General features: G+C 37.9%; 1 protein-coding gene and 1 long non-coding RNA gene across 2 annotated transcripts in view; one reads left to right on the top strand and one right to left on the bottom strand.

The window, feature by feature from the left end:
- Positions 1–19963, bottom strand: part of LOC309508555 — a 320760-nt gene extending 300797 nt beyond the window's left edge. Inside the window, exons 1-2 of the long non-coding RNA XR_014209541.1 lie at positions 18911–19963; positions 17134–18860 (exon numbers count right to left, since the gene is read on the bottom strand). This is a non-coding gene — a long non-coding RNA (uncharacterized lncRNA). The remainder of the gene's footprint in view (positions 1–17133; positions 18861–18910) is intronic.
- pdcd5 (programmed cell death 5) lies at positions 8937–20749 on the top strand. The gene is made up of 6 exons (XM_082183134.1): positions 8937–9159; positions 9886–9929; positions 14456–14517; positions 19970–20061; positions 20140–20211; positions 20306–20749. The coding sequence occupies exons 1-6, from the start codon at positions 9094–9096 to the stop codon at positions 20351–20353; spliced, it is 384 nt and encodes a 127-aa protein (XP_082039260.1). The 5' UTR covers positions 8937–9093; the 3' UTR covers positions 20354–20749.
- The last annotated feature ends 578 nt before the right edge of the window (positions 20750–21327 follow it).

Genomic DNA, 21327 nt, shown 5'->3' with positions numbered 1-21327 from the left:
TATTTAAATTTCTGTACTATTTGTAAGCCATTATGAAAATGTAAAATGTTTGTGTATTTATATGAGTGTGTGTGTGTGTGTGTATATATATATAGGCTATGTGTGTGTTGTGGCACAGTGATGAACTCGGAAACTTAAAAATGGCACATTATGACAAAAAGGTTGCCGACCCCTGTTCCAGAGGGGTGAGGAAGGCTGGAAGGATAACAGATGGTACATCAGTATATACAGCTGAGATGACAGCTATTCTAATGGCACTAGAGTGGGTTTATGAAGTTAGACCTGATAAAGTAATAATATGCTCTGATTCAATGGCAGTTCTTGGGAGTTTACAATCATTGGAAACAAATAGAACTGACATTTTAACAGAAATCATGATCAGGTTATACAGTTTACGACAGGTGGTCCCACGATCTATAATTGATAATTGATTCTTCAATTCTTCAATCTTCAATTGGGGGCTATTTTGCCATCTTACATTTTGATGAATGAAATTTGGTTGAATTTTGTTAGAATTATGTCAAGACAATGTTTACATGCTTTGATGTAAAGATATAATAATGGCCACGACTGAGCTTAAATATAATTTGAGTATTTTATATCTATTTGCCAACTGGCACTGCAAAACGTCATTCCCATCACAACATCAGAAAGTCTCATAATGCAAAGAATGTATCAAGGAGATCATTTAAACTCATTTATCTTGCAAACATTGTTAACCTTCAACAATACGTATAAAAAACAAAATGTTTCCATTCAGCGAATTACATATATTTTCTTGTTCTTACGATCAAAATGTGTTTTTCTGTGTTCATCAAAGCACACTTTTGTTTAATTTCTGGAAAATAAATTTTAGATGTTTTTTCTTTGAATAGGTGGATGAGTATTTCATTAGGCTTTTCATGTAGCACCTCAAGATTGAACATAAAACAGTTTTAAAGGTATGTTTGCTGTAAATTAAGCAACGTGGCGGTAATGACATACTGTTCTGGTAATGACATAAATGAAAAGTGCACTGATACATAAAGCAAATTTAAAGGCTTAAATAATGACTTCTGGTGAGTGTTGTTGAAAGAAATGGACATATGTGAGGAGATATATATAAATATGACACAACCATCAACTTGAACATGTTTATTTCAGTCATGAAGAAACCATACAATATTTTCTAGAGAATCAATTGTCACAATGGGATAAAACAGCATAAAAATATCCTTCATAAACATTTCATAACTATGACTATTACCATTAGGTGAAATATTATATGTTTGGGTTGAAAACTCATAAAAGTTGCATTGGGTTAAAACTAACAATGCATAATGAAATGCGTTTGCTTTCAAACATGTATTTGAACATTCAAAATGTCAATTAGAGAGGATAAAGGGAGATGGATGGGATATGGAGAGAAAGAGATACTGGGCCCTAGTTTAAATGACAGGCATAGTGTAGTCACTCAATGAGCAAAGTGTCCTGAAGATTAACTCCAGCCATGCCATTGTGTGTCATGTGGGAGTATTGTGGTGACCCAATGATTTTGCTTAGGGTCTTGCTCATGGTATTAAAATAAGCTAATTTCATTTCATAAAGAATTGTCCTTGTTATAAAATTAGGTTTTATTTAGAATTTAGACTTTGCACTTTTCCTGCAATTTAAATTAGGGCCCACTGACAGAAAAAGAGGTCGTAAAAAAGTTGAGGGAGAGAGCACACTAGTTGACCTAACATGAATATCCAGAACTATATATCTCCAAGGACCGCCCTCTTGACAGATCTCTTATCAGTGGGAGAACAATTTCTCCCAGACATCTACTGGCAGCATCATGTGCCTTTTCGTCACTGGCTGAGGTGGTGGGATAAGACACAGAAAATCATGCGGCTGATACCACAGAATATCATCCCTCATGGCCTACACGACTCAAAGTTTTAACAAGAATGCAATTCTCTGCATCCACATCTTGAACTATTCCTGGATATACCTCCCTGTCATATTTCACAGCACACCAACAACCTTTCAGTTGGTCTGTGATTTCAGTGACCCTAGAAAAACCTGCTTGTGCATCCATCAGAGGCACATCTATGTTTGAAGCCTTTGGTTGCAGTTTCATTTGTTTTTTGCTTTGGGGAGTCTAGTTGTGAAAGCCACCCAGAAATAGTGCATCTCTTTTTGTATTTGTCCATTTTTTTCTGTGCCATTTGTAGCTTCTTTTGGATAGCAAAAAGATCACGATAGACTTGAACGATAGACGATTCACCCATTCACTCACTCATTCATACACCGACGGCGGTGTCAGCCATGCAAGGCGCCATCCAGCTCATCGGGAGCAGTTAGGTGTCTTGCTCATAGACACCTCGACACTTGGTCAGGTGGAACCGGGGATCGAACCACCAAAATGTTATCAGTTCATTAAAAAATCACAATATATGTTTAAACAGTAACTTAAAAAGGCACTTGATGCATAATTCGGGTTCATATCTGTGCAATTTGTGAATATTTTTAACAATTTAGTATTGTCCACAACAATACTGTCATTACCGCGACAGTCTATGATTACAATAAGAATATTTTTGAGGGTAAGACTTGTTTATGCCGTAACCATGGAAATGAATACTAGCAGGGGAGCACATGTCAGCCATGAAAGAACAGTGATATTTGATGTCTGAAAAAAGTAAGTAATTTAATCATGAATTCCTTCTGATCATGGAGTAGACTTATTCAGCGTCATTACCATAAATGCTGTAGCAGCAATATTTAGTTAAATATATATATATATATATATATATATATATATATATATATTCACATGATTTATGTGTATTTAAAGTTCTTTTTGTACTAGCTGTTGAGTGATGTTAGCAAAACCATGACCTAGCATATTTTTTCCTGAAAAAAAAAAATTTGATTACCGCAACACGTCATTACCAACACACAACTTGTTGTGATGGTAATGACAAGTGATGGTTGTAATGACATGTTCTGTGTCACTATATCATATTATGTGTTCATAAATTAAGTTAAAGAAGCATAATAGTGTGATTTTACAATGAAACTTAAGTGAGATGCCTTACTTCCTAAAACTATTTTTTCTTATTTTTTAACCAGAATGGCTCCCAAGAAATCAACTGAAAGGTCTAGAGATTATAGAAAAAAATTGAAGGAAGATCCTGTAAAATATCAGCAGTACATTGACAGAGAAAAGGAAAAATACAAAAGAAGAAAAGACACAGGAAAGCTTAAAGTAATCTCACAACTTTCAAAACGGGAGCAAAGACAGAAACGCAAACAATGGAGAGTTAACCAAAACAATAAAAGAGCCAATGACAAAATTCGACAGGATTGTACAACACTAGCTTCAAACACAGTCGTAAGAAAGTTAAGGCAAATAAAGCAAAAGTCTATCGTGATCTTTTTGCTCCCATCTAGTGGTGAAATTGTATTTTGCATTCAAAACGAATAGTGCTCTACAGCGCCTCGTTTTTTTTTAAATGCGTGTTGCATCTACGGTAGCCGTTATGTACCAAAAAGCTGTGACAGGATGTCTTCTATTAGAGCTGGTAAGTCCCGCCCCTTCCGCTAACCCCACTGGGACCTCTAGGTTGAAAAATCGTCAATGCAAGTGAATGTGAGAAAATAATAATTTTCTGGTCCTGTTTGAATTTTGCCATGAATGTGAACATATGTTGTCTGTGAATTTTTTATATAATTTTTCATGTGAAGAATGCTACAATTTAGCGGGTAGAAGTTTGATACGGTTAGACTTTGTGTGAGAGCACTTTGTGGACTACTCTTAGCTGCTTTTTTTTTTTTTTTTACATCAGACGGGAATCTGAAGAAAGAACAGCCCATTCGGTTTGAATGGTGACATTTGGGAACAAAACACACAGGCATCTCGATCTGTCTCCATAGAATAGATTATCGCAGCATTAGCACCGTGATTTGACAAGTGGAGGGAAAATGTGTAATGGGGTGACGTCACATAGGCGACATGTAGTCTTTATCGTTATGTCTTTTCCACAACTGCTAGCCAAAGAATCATACAATATACTGTCAAACTCGTAACATGAAAAATTATATAAAAAATTCACAGACAACATATGTTCACATTCATGGCACAATTCAAACGGAACAAGAAAATAAGTATTTTCTCACATTCACTTGCATTGACGATTTTTCAACCTAGAGGTCCACATGGGGTTTTACGGATGGGCGGGACTTACCAGCTCTATTCGGTTGTTAAGTCGTGACGTAACCACTCTCCGATAATACTCTTTCCGGGTCCAAAGTCCAGGTCCTCTCTACCTACCTACCGCTTTCGCTAGTGTTTTGGTTATTATTGAGTGTTTTTACAATGCCGCAGTGTTGTGTCCCGTGTCCCGAGCTAACTCACTTCAACCTCGTAAATCTGGACTCTACCCTTAATTATGCCACCTGAGTGATGAGCTACACTAACCATTCTGTTGGTGTTAAAGGAATTTAAACCCTTTTTGACCGCCAAGGGTGCCTCACTAAGAAGGACGTGATCGTAAATAAATTTACAGGTTCCACCCACCATTGTTATTTCTGGACGAGAGGAGCGCTTGGACCCGGAAAAGGCTAAACGTCACGCGTGACGTCAGACTTAACAATCGGATAGCACTTCATCGAGTTTTCCTTCGGGTGAACTGGTTTGTTATTTCAAACAAACTGCAACTTAACACAACGAACAAACGAATGTTACAGTTTTGAACAAACAAAACTTACAACCTTGTTTTTAGGGCCTTCTCTACTTTACTCAATACAGCTGCTATTAATCAAAGAGCCTGTTTAACTTTTAACTATAAATGTTCTGCTATCTATATAATAAAGTACACAACCAAGCAATGAAAAAAAAAGCTTGTAATTAAGACCGTAACATTGACTTACCTGTCGAGAAGAAAGCAGGCAACTTAAGCATCTCTTTTAAAAGCTTTCTCCTGCATTAGCTCTTTCCACCTGAAAAAAACTATCCCGACATTAACGTTTTCCTTTTACGGTCTATTTTGGACTTTTTCGACGACGAGGACTCCTTATCCTCCTTATCCTGTGATTCAGCATGTATGAACGGTGTATAAATAACCGTACAGTGCAGCCTTTTAAACTTGCCGGGGCAGTGACAAGCGCCTCTCACTGCTCTGCTCTGCTCTTCCGTTTCTGCTGGTTTCAGTCACGTGACTGTCTGGCTCAGAACGAAAACGCGTTGTGGAAACGCGTTGGCCTAGTAATTTTTGTCCCTCTCTGCTATTATAGTTTTTCAAGATAGCGGAACTACATGGAAGCCTCCGTGGACCTACCCGTCCCATGTATATAAAGATAATAAATTCTTCGTTTACGAGGTTAAGTCAGATCATTGGCATAGGTATTTGTACACCATTGAGGACATATTTATGAATTAAAATATTGATTTTAGATAATAAAATACCTAAAAACCTATTTGTATGCCACTGCTTGGGGAAGGTCAATGGTCTTTTTTTGGTATTTATGCAAGCCTGCCACTACAGATAGGAGATCCTTGAAAAGAGTCAACAAATACACAAATGAGAATTTGCAGATTTTGTTTTCATGGCAATCAATGGCAGAGAGACAATCAATGATGGCAGGCAAATTGTCAAACACAGCATTCACTGTGTGAAGCTGGCAAGCCTACCTTGTGTTGGACAGCTGCACCAGTTCACATGGTTGCAATCCCAATTTTGTTTCTTTAAACTTGTGGTGGCTGACCAGGGAGCAACAAAAAGAATGAATAGGCTACAGACTTTCCAGCAGGCTAAAGAACGGTGTAATGCTGCAAGAAAGGATCAAACCGCTGCAAAAGCCCCATGCATTTCAAGAAGTTGCCCTTATTATAACTTTCTGCTGTTTCATCATGATCCCTGAATGGTAGCCCTTGCTTTCCAACATGCAGGTCAAAGCCACAACACATTGCATATACTCCCTTCTTTGTCTAATTTCATCAGCATTTGCTTCTTCAATCTGCTGTATAACATTTCCCTGTAATGCACCTTGTAACTTTTCCAGGAGACAATACAATCCTTGTGTGACTGAGTCATGTTTGTGAAATATGTTAAGTGCCTTTTTCCAGTTTTTGAACCCACTAAGTTTTTACCAAAGACACGGCAAGCAAAGCAATAGGCAGAATCTGTCCTCTGTGAGTACTCAAGCCAAGCAAACGTTTGAAACCAGTTTGGCTGGAATGATCTTTTTGCAAGCCAAAGTTCTCCTGGGGATAATAGTGCAAGTTTGGCTGATTTGTGTCCTTTTCACCTAAGTCAAACTGTTTGAAAGGTGCAGCTGATGTCTGTGCTTCATCTGACATGCCTTTCTCTGCAAATCTGTCCTCTCTCTCCTGACTCATGTCTTCCTCTTCTTCATGCTCTCTCTGTCCCTGTACTGTGACAATCACGTAAAAATATGAGTTTGGTAACTACAGAAATTTTAACTTCATTTGTATTTGTTAACTGACCAGACACATTATCCAAACCAACTCTGTTCACTTTCTCACCTGGATCATAATCTTTCCCTTTCTCTGCTGTGCCTTCTTCAATCTCCTCTGCCTCTACTTCATTCTCTTTTTGCACTGACTTTTCTGAGAAACCAAAAAATTCATTCCAATTCATTTGACTGTGAAAGACAATTAATAATTTCTTGTTGAGTGTCAATAATGTCAGGACATTTATGTTTATCCTTTGATGATACCACTGCTTTTTCTTATGAAATGTAGGTGGAAATTGACAGACAATAAAAAACAACATTAGGGTTCAATGACTGCAATGAATCTTGGGAACACAGTAGTCCAGTCATTTAATTAAGAGTTTGTTTGAACAATTTATTACCTGGATGTTTTACTAAGTTATGAATTAACATAGACCTTTAATATCATGGCAATTTCCACTGTGAATATAAATGTAGGCCTATCTATAAAATACGTAATTTTTAATTAGTTATTATTACATATGTATTATATATATATTATGTTTTAGTCACTGGGAACCCTAAAGGCTATTTCTGAGATGATTAGCTTTATAGTGCAATATATAATGTTACCTTATTTTTTGCTTTTCGTCTGCTGTTTTCAAAGCGACAGCGAGCATTTTCTGTTGTTTTGTTTTTGCCATAATTGGCACAATAACACAAAATGTTTTCGGTGTCGGCGTCCCAATGTGCATACTATCCATCCTAAACAGTATGTGACATTAGTAATTGTCAATACTATTTAGGGCAGATAGGGCGGATACTATGCACATTGGGACGCAGGGGGTGTCTCATGGCGACATCATGTGGTGAATATGCAAATTTGACGTGCGATTGATTGGAACGCAGGTCGGAAGTGTGACATTTCTCCATATTACCGATGAAATTCCCAGCTCCGACTTCGTCTGGAACGCGGCATGTTAGGAAAGAAATGATACAACCTGAGCGTCATAAGTGCAAACTGCTAAAAAATAACTCGCCAAACTCTGGAGATGGGTCTGTCTGCGGACTGCAAGAGAGGGGAGTAACAGGAAGTGGGCGTAACTTGAAGTGGGCGTAACTTGAAGTTGTCCAAATCACATAGAACCACACGATATGTCAAACTCAAAATGAGATGTTGTCGGCAAGATGCCAGCTCGTATAGAGACATTTAGTAATGTCGGAAGTTTAACATTTAAACCACATTATTAGATTACCCTTTGACTTTATGAATACACATAAATGACAGCTTGGAAATATATTAAAGGTTTTAATTAAATATTATTTCAAAAAAAAAAATTCAGCACATGTAGTCAGAGGTACAGAAAAATAATAATAATTCAGCAAATAAGGAAATTGTTTTATTTATTTTAATCATGTTTGTTAAAAGTATGTTGAATGATGTTAGTTCATTTGTGCAACCATGTATTTGCTATAATGATGAAAATATTTGAAAACCAGTTAAAATCAAGTAGCCTAATGATGCAATCCTTAGTTTAAATCTTAACTTTTGAGTGTATGCAGAATTAAATGGATGTAAAATGATCATGTCACATGTGATATTTTATTTCATGTGACAGAAAAAAAAAAGACAGTAACACCAGTGACACACAATGAATTACCAATGACATACATAAGACCAAAGATCATTATTCTTCAATAATAATAATAATAATATAATCATAAAGTTTTATTTTTATTTATTTTAATTTTTATTTGTTTTAGCACAATTCACACCCAGCGGTAATTCAGGAAAAAAATATCCGAATGCTCCACGTGAAACTTCGGTCTTCCGATCTTTTACCATCGTGTCAATTCTCAACTGATTTTGATTAATATGCGGGAGGGAGCGAGAGAGAGCCAGACAGTTTGAAGACGCGCGCGCGCGCGACCGGGGATTTCTCTCTCTCTGCTCGTTCCTATCGTATGCACAGCAGTCATCTACATTCTACATCATTTACCGATCAAATAAGGCAAGACAAAAAATCGCTTGTGAGAGAGACGCGTGAGTGACAGAGAGACGGAGGGAGAGCAAGGAAAGGAAATGCAGCTGAATGAATACGCTACGTGTTTTAAATAGCGAGCGTACTTTTTATTTATTTTTTATAACGAAACGCAATATGTTGCGGCCGGTGTTGATTCTGTGGCGCACCGCACTATGTGTGGGAAACAGTTTGTTCTGTTCATGTTAAACTCGTGCAAGAGCGATTCAAAAGCATTCATAAGTGTCTGTTTGCTCTTATCGCTCTCGCGGTAGGCTACTTTGATATCATACACCGACCGGTCTGTGCAGCGCAGCTTTAAGTCGAAAAAAACAGTGAGCAACTTGAAGTGGACGTAACTTGAAATGACGTAACTTGAAGGGGCGTAACTTGAAGTGGGCGTAACTTGAAATGACGTAATTTGAAGGGGCGTAACTTGAAGTCTTGCAGGATGCAGACAGATTCTATTGAAACTCTGCCCGAGACTGCCCCTATGAATGGATCGGTGAGGTTCGATCGCTCTGGTTGTGATTAATACAACCTGGACCCAACATAGCTTCATCTGCTGTCTCTCTCCATCAATAAGCACAAAACAGTGAACACATACGAATCGTGTCATATTTCTCTCTGGAAGATCTCTGTTTAAACCATGGCTGATGAAGATTTGGAAGCCATTAGACGGCAACGTATGGCAGAACTGCAGGCGAAACATGGGGTAAGAGAAACAGAACGAAACGACTAAAATATCGCGTTTTATAGCGGTAACCGTTAAATTGAACAGCACATGTCCGGCCCTTAAATATGAGCCCATAAATCATTCGTGTTTTTGTTGCCTGGGCCGCACTAAAGTCCATCTCGTTCTCTAATATCTGTTCTCCTTCTTGAGCTGTTTTGTTTTATATCTGTTAGTCTCGTTCTCGAGCTGTTGTTTAATAAACCGACAGCAAATTGTAGCCATTGAGCTAGTCAAGTGTGAAATGTTATAGTATACAGGCTAAAAATATAAATGCTTTTTTTTATATTCATGGGCTCCAGAGCTTCATACTGAACATAAGTTCAGTTATAAAGAGTTATTTTTATGATTTCAGTGGAGTAAACGGAAGCTAGCTAGCAATGGCTATTAGTTAGGCTAAGGCTAACGTTACATCAAGCGACAGCCCTCTGAAACATTCATCCTAAAAATGCGTTCATTTAGAAATAAAGATGCAAAACTTATATTTCTGCAATGTTAAGGGATACTTACCAGAAGCAACCATAACACATTTTAAATGTCTTCAAAACATGATGTTCAATAGTCAGTCCTAGCATACATGGACGATTAACAGTCAAATTCCTTACATGGTTTCGTTTCTTAATTTATAGGCTTCATTTAAATGCAAAGTTTTAATTGGAATAGAATGATGAAATATGATATGTGTGAATTTTACATATCCCCTTTTAGGATCATTCCAGTGACCAACAGGGGCAGCAGGAGGCCAAACAGAGGTAACGTTACAACAATAATAACTAACTAAAGTTTCTGTGTTGCAGATGAAATTGTATTAATAATTATTGGTCTTTGAAAAAAAAAAAAAGTATTATTTTGTACATTACTGTTACTCAAGATCAGTAGGTCTCTTAAATTTGTTTATTTAGTTAAATTTACACCTTTAAATAAAATAAAATGTAACGCTAAATTTATTTAAGGGATAATCCACGGCTAGCAAGTGCATTAAACGATTTTAATGCAGGACGTGGAGGCTAAGAACCACCCGACACAAAGCGGAGTGAATTCAAATAGTTGTTAATGCAGTATATAATTTGCCTATAAAATTGTAGCCTAATAAATTAGCTTTTTTTTAAACAAGCAAATGTATTTCACAAAAATGACTGACACATACAAGTGCTGTCCCGCTTAACATACACATAAATTATGAGAATATCACTAACACTGATGAATATACAGTATAAGGTAAGTCTATTAAATATCAGTCCCAAATAAGAAGTGTCAACAGATTTCATCCACGTCTTCCAAAATAAAAGTCTTGCATCTGAAAATCATAGGATTATGTTTTTTTTTTGTGTTTTTTTTTACTGCACACTCCATGACCCACTCAAAATGTTTTTGCAACTCGCTTTTAGGTCACGACCCACCAGTTGAGAAACACTGGTTTAATGCACAGCTACTCATGGATTATTCTGCTTATACCAACATTGACAACTTAGGGGGCTTTCACACTGGGCACGTTTGCTGGGGTCTGAGTTTGAGCATGATTGTTCCTGTTGCCCCCCACAGCTTTGGTCTGGTTTTACACTCAACTTGATTCTATTGAACCCTGGTGCATTTGCGTTCATCTTACGTCATCACAAACGTGCATATCTCATGATAGAAAACAGAGCGCAGGTCAATAAATTGTATTTTTTATTAATTTGGTGCTATTATGCGCAGCTGAGTAAACGACACTTGGGTTTACTGTATGTGCATCGCATTCTGATGCTTGCAAAAAGTCTCTTTTGAGGAGACAGTGGATTGCCATTAATTTGTTGTCCTGATTGCACACGTTATGCGCAAATACACTGCAGACTCACTCTCGCTCGTATCCAAGATAAATCAACAACACCACATCATCCCTTACATGTGTTTTATTGAACTAAATAACTACGTAATCGGCTAAAACGCATGCGTAGGTTACTTTACTTCCTGAACAAGTGCACACCCGAGTCTGTGTTGTTTTCACATTCACAGCCAGAGTTTGAATGCAACCGAACTCAGACGACCTCCTTCAGGTAGTCTCTGGTTCGGCACCGATCGGTCTGCATGACAGCTTTCATATTACTAATTTCATGCAAACCATGCCCCGTTTCGAGCTAAACTGCCAGTGTGAAAGCACCCTTAAAGCTGTTATTTGTGTTTGCAGTGAAATATTTGACAAAGTATAAAAATGTTGGTTATTACAAATTGGAACACATGCAAGAGAGATTGTGCGAAGAGGTTGGAAAGTACCCTCATTTGTACAACTCTGAGACCCGCGTTTCAATAGCGCGAAGCCGCGCACTCTCTGTAGACATGTTCACGTGAACAGATGAGTTGCCATGAGAACGACTGACATCTCTATCTTTTCATACAGATTACATAAACAGAGAATATTTGTTTTAGTTTTGAATTAGATAATTTAATAGCAGAGGCTTAAATGATTATAAAGATATATATATATATATATATATATATATATATATATATATATATATATATATATATATATATATATATATATATATATATACATACAGTGAGAGAAATAAGTATTTGAACACCCTATTTTGCTATTTTGCAAGTTCTCCCACTTAGAAATCATGGAGGGGTCTGAAATTGTCATCGTAGGTGCATGTCCACTGTGAGAGACATAATCTAAAAAAAAACACCTGAGAAAATCAATGTTAATATTTGGTACAGTAGCCTTTGTTTGCAATTACAGAGGTCAAACGTTTCCTGTAGTTTTTCACCAGGTTTGCACATACTGCAGGAGGGATTTTGGCCCACTCCTCCTCACAGATCTTCTCTAGATCAGTCAGGTTTCTGGGCTGTCGCTGAGAAACACAGAGTTTGAGCTCCCTCCAAAGATTCTCTATTGGGTTTAGGTCTGGAGACTGGCTAGGCCACGCCAGAACCTTCATATCCTTCTTACAGAGCCACTCCTTGGTTATCCTGGCTGTGTGCTTCGGGTCATTGTCATGTTGGAAGACCCAGCCTCGACCCATCTTCAATGCTCTAACTGAGGAAAACCTCGCAATACATGGCCCCGGTCATCCTCTCCTTAATACAGTGCAGTCGCCCTGTCCCATGTGCAGAAAAACACCCCCAAAGCATGATGCTACCACCCCCATGCTTCACAGTAGGGATGGTGTTCTTGGGATGGTACTCATCATTCTTCTTCCTCCAAACACGTTTAGTGGAATTATGGCCAAAAAGTTCTATTTTGGTCTCATCTGACCACATGACTTTCTCCCATGACTCCTCTGGATCATCCAAATGGTCATTGGCAAACTTAAGACGGGCCTTGACATGTGCTGGTTTAAGCAGGGGAACCTTCCATGCCATGCATGATTTCAAACCATGACGTCTTAGTGTATTACCAACAGTAACCTTGGAAACGGTGGTCCCAGCTCTTTTCAGGTCATTGTAGTTCTGGGCTGATTTCTCACCTTTCTTAGGATCATTGAGACCCCACGAGGTAAGATCTTGCATGGAGCCCCAGTCCGAAGGAGATTGACAGTCATGTTTAGCTTCTTCCATTTTCTAATGATTGCTCCAACAGTGAACCTTTTTTCACCAAGCTGCTTGGCAATTTCCCCGTAGCCCTTTCCAGCCTTGTGGAGGTGTACAATTTTGTCTCTAGTGTCTTTGGACAGCTCTTTGGTCTTGGCCATGTTAGTAGTTGGATTCTTACTGATTGAATGGGGTGGACAGGTGTCTTTATGCAGCTAACGACCTCAAACAGGTGCATCTAATTTAGGATAATAAATGGAGTGGAGGTGGACATTTTAAAGGCAGACTAACAGGTCTTTGAGGGTCAGAATTCTAGCTGATAGACAGGTGTTCAAATACTTATTTGCAGCTGTATCATACAAATAAATAGTTAAAAAATCATATATTGTGATTTCTGGATTTTTTTTTGTTTTGATTATGTCTCTCACAGTGGACATGCACCTACGATGACAATTTCAGACCCCTCCATGATTTCCAAGTGGGAGAACTTGCAAAATAGCAGGGTGTTCAAATACTTATTTTCCTCACTATATATATATATATATATATATATATATAGCTCATGCGTGTGTGACTAGTATTCGCTGAGATTTGTTTAAGTTTAGAGACGTGCTCCAGAAAAAAAGTTCACGGAGACCAAGAGGCAGAAATCATACCCTGTTTATTTTCTTTATTTTACAAAAGCACAATGTTTTGTTTTGATTGTAAGTGGACACATAAAAAAGTAGACATTTAACAGCTTATTTTTTCATATTTCTTAAGTTTGTAAGACCATAAATGACGGAGTATTTTAAGTCTATTTTGCTGCTATGTGAAAAAATCCAGCAAAATGCACCGGAGTGCACCAAAATGCGTTTGTCGACCCCAGAGGATTAACTTTAGCCTAATAGGAAGGAACATAAATTGTGACAAAAAATATATACTCACTCACATCAAGACGCCGCTGCAGTGATGGAGTCCATGCAGGAGGAGCAGCGTTTGGCACTGCGTCGCTTTTCAGCGCGAGCTGTGCTGTTGCAACTAGCAACACTACATCTACGTCCCATCCTAACCACTGTACTAAATACAGATAAAGCTAATGCTAAAAATCTACGCTAACTTGAAGCTATCCTAACTGATGCAATACTATGCTACTAACTAACTATGCTTCTAACAATACTACACTAACTGTGAATTATCTACCCAGGCTACACGAAATAATCTAAATAACTATATATATGCTATGCTAACTAGATGCTAATATACGCTATCCTGATCGTTTTCAATACTCGCAATTCCAACTCCTGACTCCCTACAGTGGTTTTGACGGAACAAGATGCTTTTATACCAGTGGCTGCTAAGAGCGTGGTGAGCTGGTGCCATCTTGCGTCACAGGGTACCACAACTGCCAATAGGAAAATTCAACTGCAGTAGCCACCGTTCAACCTGATGAGGGCAGCACTCGGATGTTTTTACTCAATATATTATAGAATTAAAACACTTTATACCCAAATGTCAAAAAATTTACTCGAATCAATGAACAGCACAAAAAAAAAGCCCCAGTCTTACAGATCATTAAAAAAAGCTGTTTTGGGGTTTAGTTACCCTTTAAGTTTCTGTGCTCCTGAATGTCTCTGTGTGTGCGCAGTGCGATCTCCGATCTCTTCGTGCGAGTGGTGTGTGTGTGTGTGTGTGTGTGTGTGTGTGTGTGTGTGTGTGTATGCGCTTAAATGATGACAGTGCATTAATATAGAACAGTGATTCAACTCTATTGTTTCTTTCACAGAGAGACTGAAATGAGGAACTCTGTATTGGCTCAACTCTTAGATCAGTCTGCCCGTGCCAGGTGTAAGTCCATTTACAAACCTTTGACAATTACTATTACTTGTATTATCATGTAAGCATGTATTTAAATTTTACCGGGACAGCTTTGCCTTCGAATATTGTTTCTCTATTTTTAGCAGAAATTGTTCTCTGCTGTTGTTCCAAACCGATAAGGCTTTTGTTCATCTTCAGAAAACAAAGAAGATATTTTTTATATTCTTTCATCATTTTTGTCCATCTTATTGTTTAGTGGTGTAAGAAACACCGTTCACAGCCGTTAGTCCGTTACATATCACATACCCAGCACTTGATTCGTCGTGGTTCACTATTTCAGGAAAATGCTCCCACATGGTACAGTTTTGTTTTTAATTCTCCTTTTTGAAATTTCTCTCAAACCTGTTTTGCCTCCATTGCTGCTTTAACAAGGAGGAGATAAAGACCCTCCCCTATAATGAGCCTCAATGTGGAATGTGACAAAGCGAACTAGGGCTGTACCCGAATAATCGAATATTCGTTCGGTGGGTTGGTATTCGATTTGACATTCGAATATTCGTGTTTTTTTTTGTTTTTTTTACACCTGGGATCCCCCGCGAAACAGTTCTCATTCGCGCTTGAATAAGGCGGCGACACTCTGGCTGCGTGGCGTGAGCGTCTCAGCTGCGTGGCGTGTACATTTTTATTTCGGCTCCCATGTTAACAGGTTGGAGTTTGCACACTGCCTGCGTGAGACACGCGTCTCAGGCGCGGCTCGAGCCATGCGGAAAACGCGTGCATGCTAGAAATAGAACCGACGTCTATGTTCCAGCAACAGGAGTGTTCTCTGGCTAGAGTGCAGAACAGCGGCGTTTGTATGGACCGAAGTTCATGCCTGAGCTTGTGTTTTGGGTTAAGCTGCGTTGCTTTGACATTGTGGCAAATAGAATAGGCTAATAGAAACAAAATGTATTAGCCTTTTTAATCTCGTTTTTAATTTAACTTAATTTCGTTTTTCTTTATTTAAATTTCGTTTTTCTTTATTTAAATTACGTTTTACTTTATTTAAATTTCGTTTTTTCTTTATTTAAATTTCGTTTTTCTTTATTTAAATCCACCCTTTACTGTGTCAGTAATTTGTTAGTCAGAAAAATATTAGACTACCTTAAAAGTATTGCTTAATTTAACAGACCTGTGTGTGCGTTTTAGATCACTAGTGTAGTGTCCGTTCTCGGAGCATATAAGCCCTGCCCGCGCTGCCTCCCGCTCGCTGTAGTTTACTAAAAGTTTATTATTCTGAATGTGTCGCGTCTCGCGTGTCCATCTATATTGCACCAAATGAGACACTGCACTCCCTTGTGAAGTCGATTGGATGAACGGTTCTCGAAATAATCAATGCAACGGACATACAGACACATAGAGATTCCTGCCTTTATTAGAGAGAAGAATATTTTCAGCACCCTCTCTCCGAAGCTTCGAATATTCGATGTTCATTACTACCGAAGCTTCGAAGCTCAAAAAAATTTGCTTGTTTACAATGTAGTATTAGGATGTAGTGTAACGCCGAATTATAAAAAATTTCCGAAGTGTTAACAACTTAGTGTTAACTAATAATTGTTGCAAACTGGTACTACCAACAAAATATTAGTGCATTCCTGGAACTGGGCGTCATTACACTACATTCTTATGCATCGCTTTCTACCAGGACTTTTATGTGCTTTTCCCAAACCACTGAAGTGACGTCGACGTCCAGGTTAGCAGTAGCATGAGCCATCAGGCAAGTGTTATTTAAATAAACTCCTGATGTACTTACAAACTTTCCAATGCCTCGTTTTATGAATACAGAACCTATTACCTATAGTTCTCACGCATTAAGCAAGCATTTGTGACCCATGCTGGCAAAATGAGTCGGAATGCGCATGGGCCAATTACGAGCTGCAGGCAAAACAAGTGAAAAATGTCAATTTTGGTCGAATATGAGGTTTTCCTAAAAATGTGTTCATTAAGCTAGTGATCCCAATGCTCTAAATAGTGATTAAACATCGAAATTATCTTTATTTGTATGTTTTCTGAGAGGTGTACCTTTCTGAATCTTTCTTTTTTAATAATCCATTAAATGTTTTATTTTTCTCTGCTTGCTTTTCGACTACCGATGCTCCCCCTCAGCACAAGTTTGGAGAATTCCAACTTTGTGAATATTCATTCACATTCAGAAATTTAATTCAAAATATTTGTCTTGGAGTGTATTCACGCAAACATTATCTGTTATGTCTTATGCCTGGCTCACACTACAGGAGTTTTAAAATCCTAACCGATTGAAAAATCTGGTTGCAGCATACACTTAAAGGGATAGTTCACCCAAAAATGAAAATTCTGTCATTTACTCACCCTCAAGTTGTTTCAAACCTGTATGAATTTATTTTTTCTGCTGAACACAAAATATATTTTGAAAAATGTCTGTAACCAAACAGTTGATGGACCCCATTGACTTCCTTAGTGTTTTTTGTTTTTTTTCTACTATGGAAGTCATTGGGGTCCATCAACTGTTTGGTTACCGACATTTTTCAAAACTTTTGTGTTCAGCAGAAAAAATTAATTCATACAGGTTTGAAACAACTTGAGGGTGAGTAAATGATGACAGAATTTTAATTTTTGGTAGAGATGCACCGATTACAATTTTCTGGGCCGATTCCGATTTTTCATTAAGTTTGACCTGCCGATACCGATTTTAGCCGATTCCGATTTCATTTTTTCTAACCACTTTACAGCACACACAAATATTTATTTTATATCTTTTCTGTAATAGAACATTTTACAATTTGCATAGTAATTTTTATTTTATTTTTTTACAGATAAACGCTATAAAATAGAACTATATAAATGACTCCAGGTGTGGGTAATTCACACACATCTAAAGTGCAGTGTTATGGAAGAACCATTTCCTTTTCACATTCAATATCCAATAATTTTTTTATATTTAGCAAACTAAACGTCTGTATGAAAACAGGGAATGGCGATAAAATAGTATATAAATAAAACATTTAATAAATGTAGCCTTGCAGTATAAAGATATTTCTCAAAGCACACACACACAGGCCTATTGCAATCACTTGTACAAACTGAATAATAAAACAAGTTTAAATGGGTAAATTTTCTATAAATATAAATATTAGTCTTCGTTTCCTTTTCTGACATTGCCTACTCCAGTTCTTGTTAAAACATGCAAATTCTGTGCATTTTGGGCACTTTTTTGTGAAACCCTTAGGCTATTTTGTCCATCAAAAGTGTGCTTTCCCTTTAATTGAGCGTGAGCAGTGCCAGTGCAGCAAATGGACTCGGCGCAGAAACACGCGCTTCACTGCTCGCGACGCTCCTGCTTGACGCTCACGCGAAAAAAATACGCGCTTGCGGTCTGAACGGACGTAATTCACGAGGTTTCTTACATGTGTGTTCCGTGTGCACGTGTGATGCTGATGTTGCGCGATGTTAATCATGCGGCGCCCGAGTGTGCATTTGACCGGCATAAAATCGGTATTTGCCAGACTGACCGGCCGGTCGCCGGTCACGGCCGATCACGTGAAAATCGGCCAATTCCGGTCACCAGCCGATCAATCGGTGCATCTCTAATTTTTGGGTGAACTATCCCTTTAAGAAGAATCTTTGCAGATTTTCTTCCCTCAAATCTTTAACATGCTCACACTACAAGATTTGAAAATCGCAGCGCATCACACACTACAAAATGTTATCAAGATGATCTTGCCAGAGTGAGCGCCTCGCGTGATCTCACGCAGCAGATCTGAAGCGGAAAAGCATGAAAACACAATAGGCTATCTGTCCTTCAAATCAAGTCATATTTGTGAAAAGGTAGCCGTGACCAAGGAAAGCGAAATCTTTCAAAAATCATCCTTTTAACATTTAAGGATATGTCTAATGAATGTCGTCAGCGCTGTTCAATACAATGAATCAATGCCATTGATCATGAAGTGATGCATCAGCTTCAGCGTTGCCCATGCGCCGCATTGCTGCTCAGCTGAGCCTTGTAAAGTGGAACTCAAAGTTCAAATGAAATATTAAAATAATTAACAGCTTGTTTCATTACATCTATCTTTGAATGAATCCGCTTTTTTTTCGTTGAATGAACAATTTAATGACTCACTCGACTGTTCCTTCCCGCCACCTGGTGGCGTAACAATGTAACTGGACTGAGTGACAGCCTGTCTAGAAAGCGCAGAGACTATCAATGCCAATACTGGTGAAATATAAGCAGAAAGTCTCTCGTAAAGTGAGATTCAAGGAACTAACTGTTATATAGCAATGGCCTAACAAGCTCATTGTCAGGTTTATGTTGTGTTTATTATATTATGTGGACCCGACCCTTATTTTGACATTTGTATCTTCATTTTACTCTTCGTTTTAACGCGCTTTTTAGTTTCGGTTTCATTACTGAACATGTACTCCTCTTCGTGCCTGCTGACCACAGCATAACACTTATTTATTTAGCAATAAATAAATGGAGATAAAAACGTAAATCGCGCTGTTGAGTCACTCAAAATTACCTCAAGGGAAATTCCTTCACCACGACAGCCCTACTTTTTTCTTATTGGCTATTTTGACAGTACTAACGTAATCAGTCTTGCTCATCCCGATTTAAAATCCTAAATATCAAACATGTTTGATGTGATCGGGGCGAGCCCGATTTGTGTGAGAGCAGATCGGGAGGTGCAAGATTCGATCTGTCTACGCCTCACATTACCAGATAATCTGCGCCGAACATCGGAACTGATCAAGGTCATTGACAAGATTTTTTCTCCGATTCTCAGAAGGGGAAAATCAGGGATAAATCGGCCTAGAACTCCTGTAGTGTGAGCCAGGCATTAAGTGAACATTTCGTTAACTGTTGTGAAAAAACATCTAATGTGTAACATTATATTAGATCTGTGCATTTACAGTAGAGTACAGCTACAGTAGCAGTCTCATTAATGTTAATCAAACAATTGTGATATCATGGGGAAAAAAGTTGAATATATTTTTCCTATAGATACTTGGTTTTGACTTGGTGTGTATGAAATTATCAGGGATTTTAAGGTATGGTTGCTTGACGATTTTGTTTTGGAACCTTCAGAAAACTTTAACTAGATTTTTCTCAAAATTGTCTTTGCTGACTCTATTGACTTCAAATAGGTGTAGCTCAGTCATTTTTTATTTATTTTTTTCTGATTCCAACAAATCATAAATCATTTTGAAGATTTTTTTTTAATAGAGTATGTGAAAATAGCCACATTTTTGGAAATTTGCTCATTGCGATTATTTTTGACAGCACAGGTCACATTTTTCTGTATCCATTTACTGTTTGATGAGCGTTATGCATGTGCATTGATTTGCGTTCCGAAGATGAACAAATGTTTTATAGGTTTGTAAAAAAACATGGGGATGAGTAAAAGATATAATTTTTATTTTTGTATGAACACTTTTAATATTGATGTTGCTTCTGCTTTTTTTTTAGTGAGTAATTTGGCTCTTGTAAAGCCAGATAAAGCAAAAGCAGTGGAGAATTACCTGATTCAGATGGCTCGCATTGGACAGCTTGGAGGAAAAGTAAGATGACAGATGAAGCATCATTAATAATGTGTTTTAGAATGTAAATTTTTCTAGCATCGAGTGTTGTATCTTTAGATTACAGAGGCTGGATTAATAGAGATCCTGGAGAAAGTTAGTCAACAAACAGAGAAGAAAACAACTGTAAAGGTAAGTACTTTGCTATCATTAAAAATCTGTTCTCAAGATTGTAAAAATGAAAGTGTAAACATATGTTCTGTGAATGTCTCTGTTTTGTTTCCAGTTTAACCGACGTCGGGTAATGGACTCCGATGAAGAGGATGATGACTAAATGCAGGTGTCATAAGTCAGCTGGGTTTCTGTACTCACAGTACTTTTGGTACTCTGGTGTGACTGCTGACCAGGGCATGACTATGACTGACAGATCAATTGTCCAGCCCAAAACACAATCACGGCCAAAGAACTTTGATCTGTGGTGATACAGGAACTCTTCATTTAAATACGGTTTCTGTTTTAGTTTAGTGTCTTAGATTCTCTTGCATTTTTCTTTGCCTCAAACAACACATTGCAGCAATGCTGCTACATTTTTAGAGACTTGTTGAAAATACAGTGGACATTTCTGATCTATTGTTACTGCAATAATTGGAACTGGCCTCATATTTTTGATTCTGTGGACTTTTTTTGAGGAGACATACAACTGTTTACATAATAAAAGCCTTAAACAAAATTTTGAGAAATTCTTATTAAATCAGTTGCTTTGCTTGTCTCACACTGTGTACTATATTTACATTTAGTCATTTAGCAGATGCTTTTGTCCAAAGCGACTTAAAATTTAGGACTAAATTAAGCGAGTCATCGTGTAGAGGCAAAAACAACTGTCGTAGATTTTTCCCTAAACCTAACTAAGTCCTATCTCATCTGACCGTCGGCTGAGTCTAATCCTATACTCTAGCGCATCTAGACATCGATGTCGGCTGGGTGCTAATACCTGTTCCCGTAACTAGCTTACTTTCTGCGCAGGAATAATCGACAAATAGACCTCAGCAAATGTCCTTTAAATGCTTTAATCACGGGCGGAGGATCTCTCGAGCAGTTCTCAGAGAATTTCCCCCAAGAAGAAGCAAGGCCGAAGGATCTCAGACAAATTCCATTGGGAATCCCACCAGCTAAAAGAATACAACAGTTTTTATAGAATAAGGAGGTTTGGCAAAAATGTCATGCTGCATTACATAATTTCCCCACAATTTGATTGGTTTTCATAGACAAACCCTTCTGTTACCAGGTAAAGCAAACTTTGTTTTAATG

Source organism: Leuciscus leuciscus (assembly GCF_965113295.1).
Source record: "Leuciscus leuciscus genome assembly, chromosome: 10".
Taxonomy (NCBI): Eukaryota; Metazoa; Chordata; class Actinopteri; order Cypriniformes; family Leuciscidae; genus Leuciscus; species Leuciscus leuciscus.
This window is presented reverse-complemented; position numbering and strand designations above follow the sequence as displayed.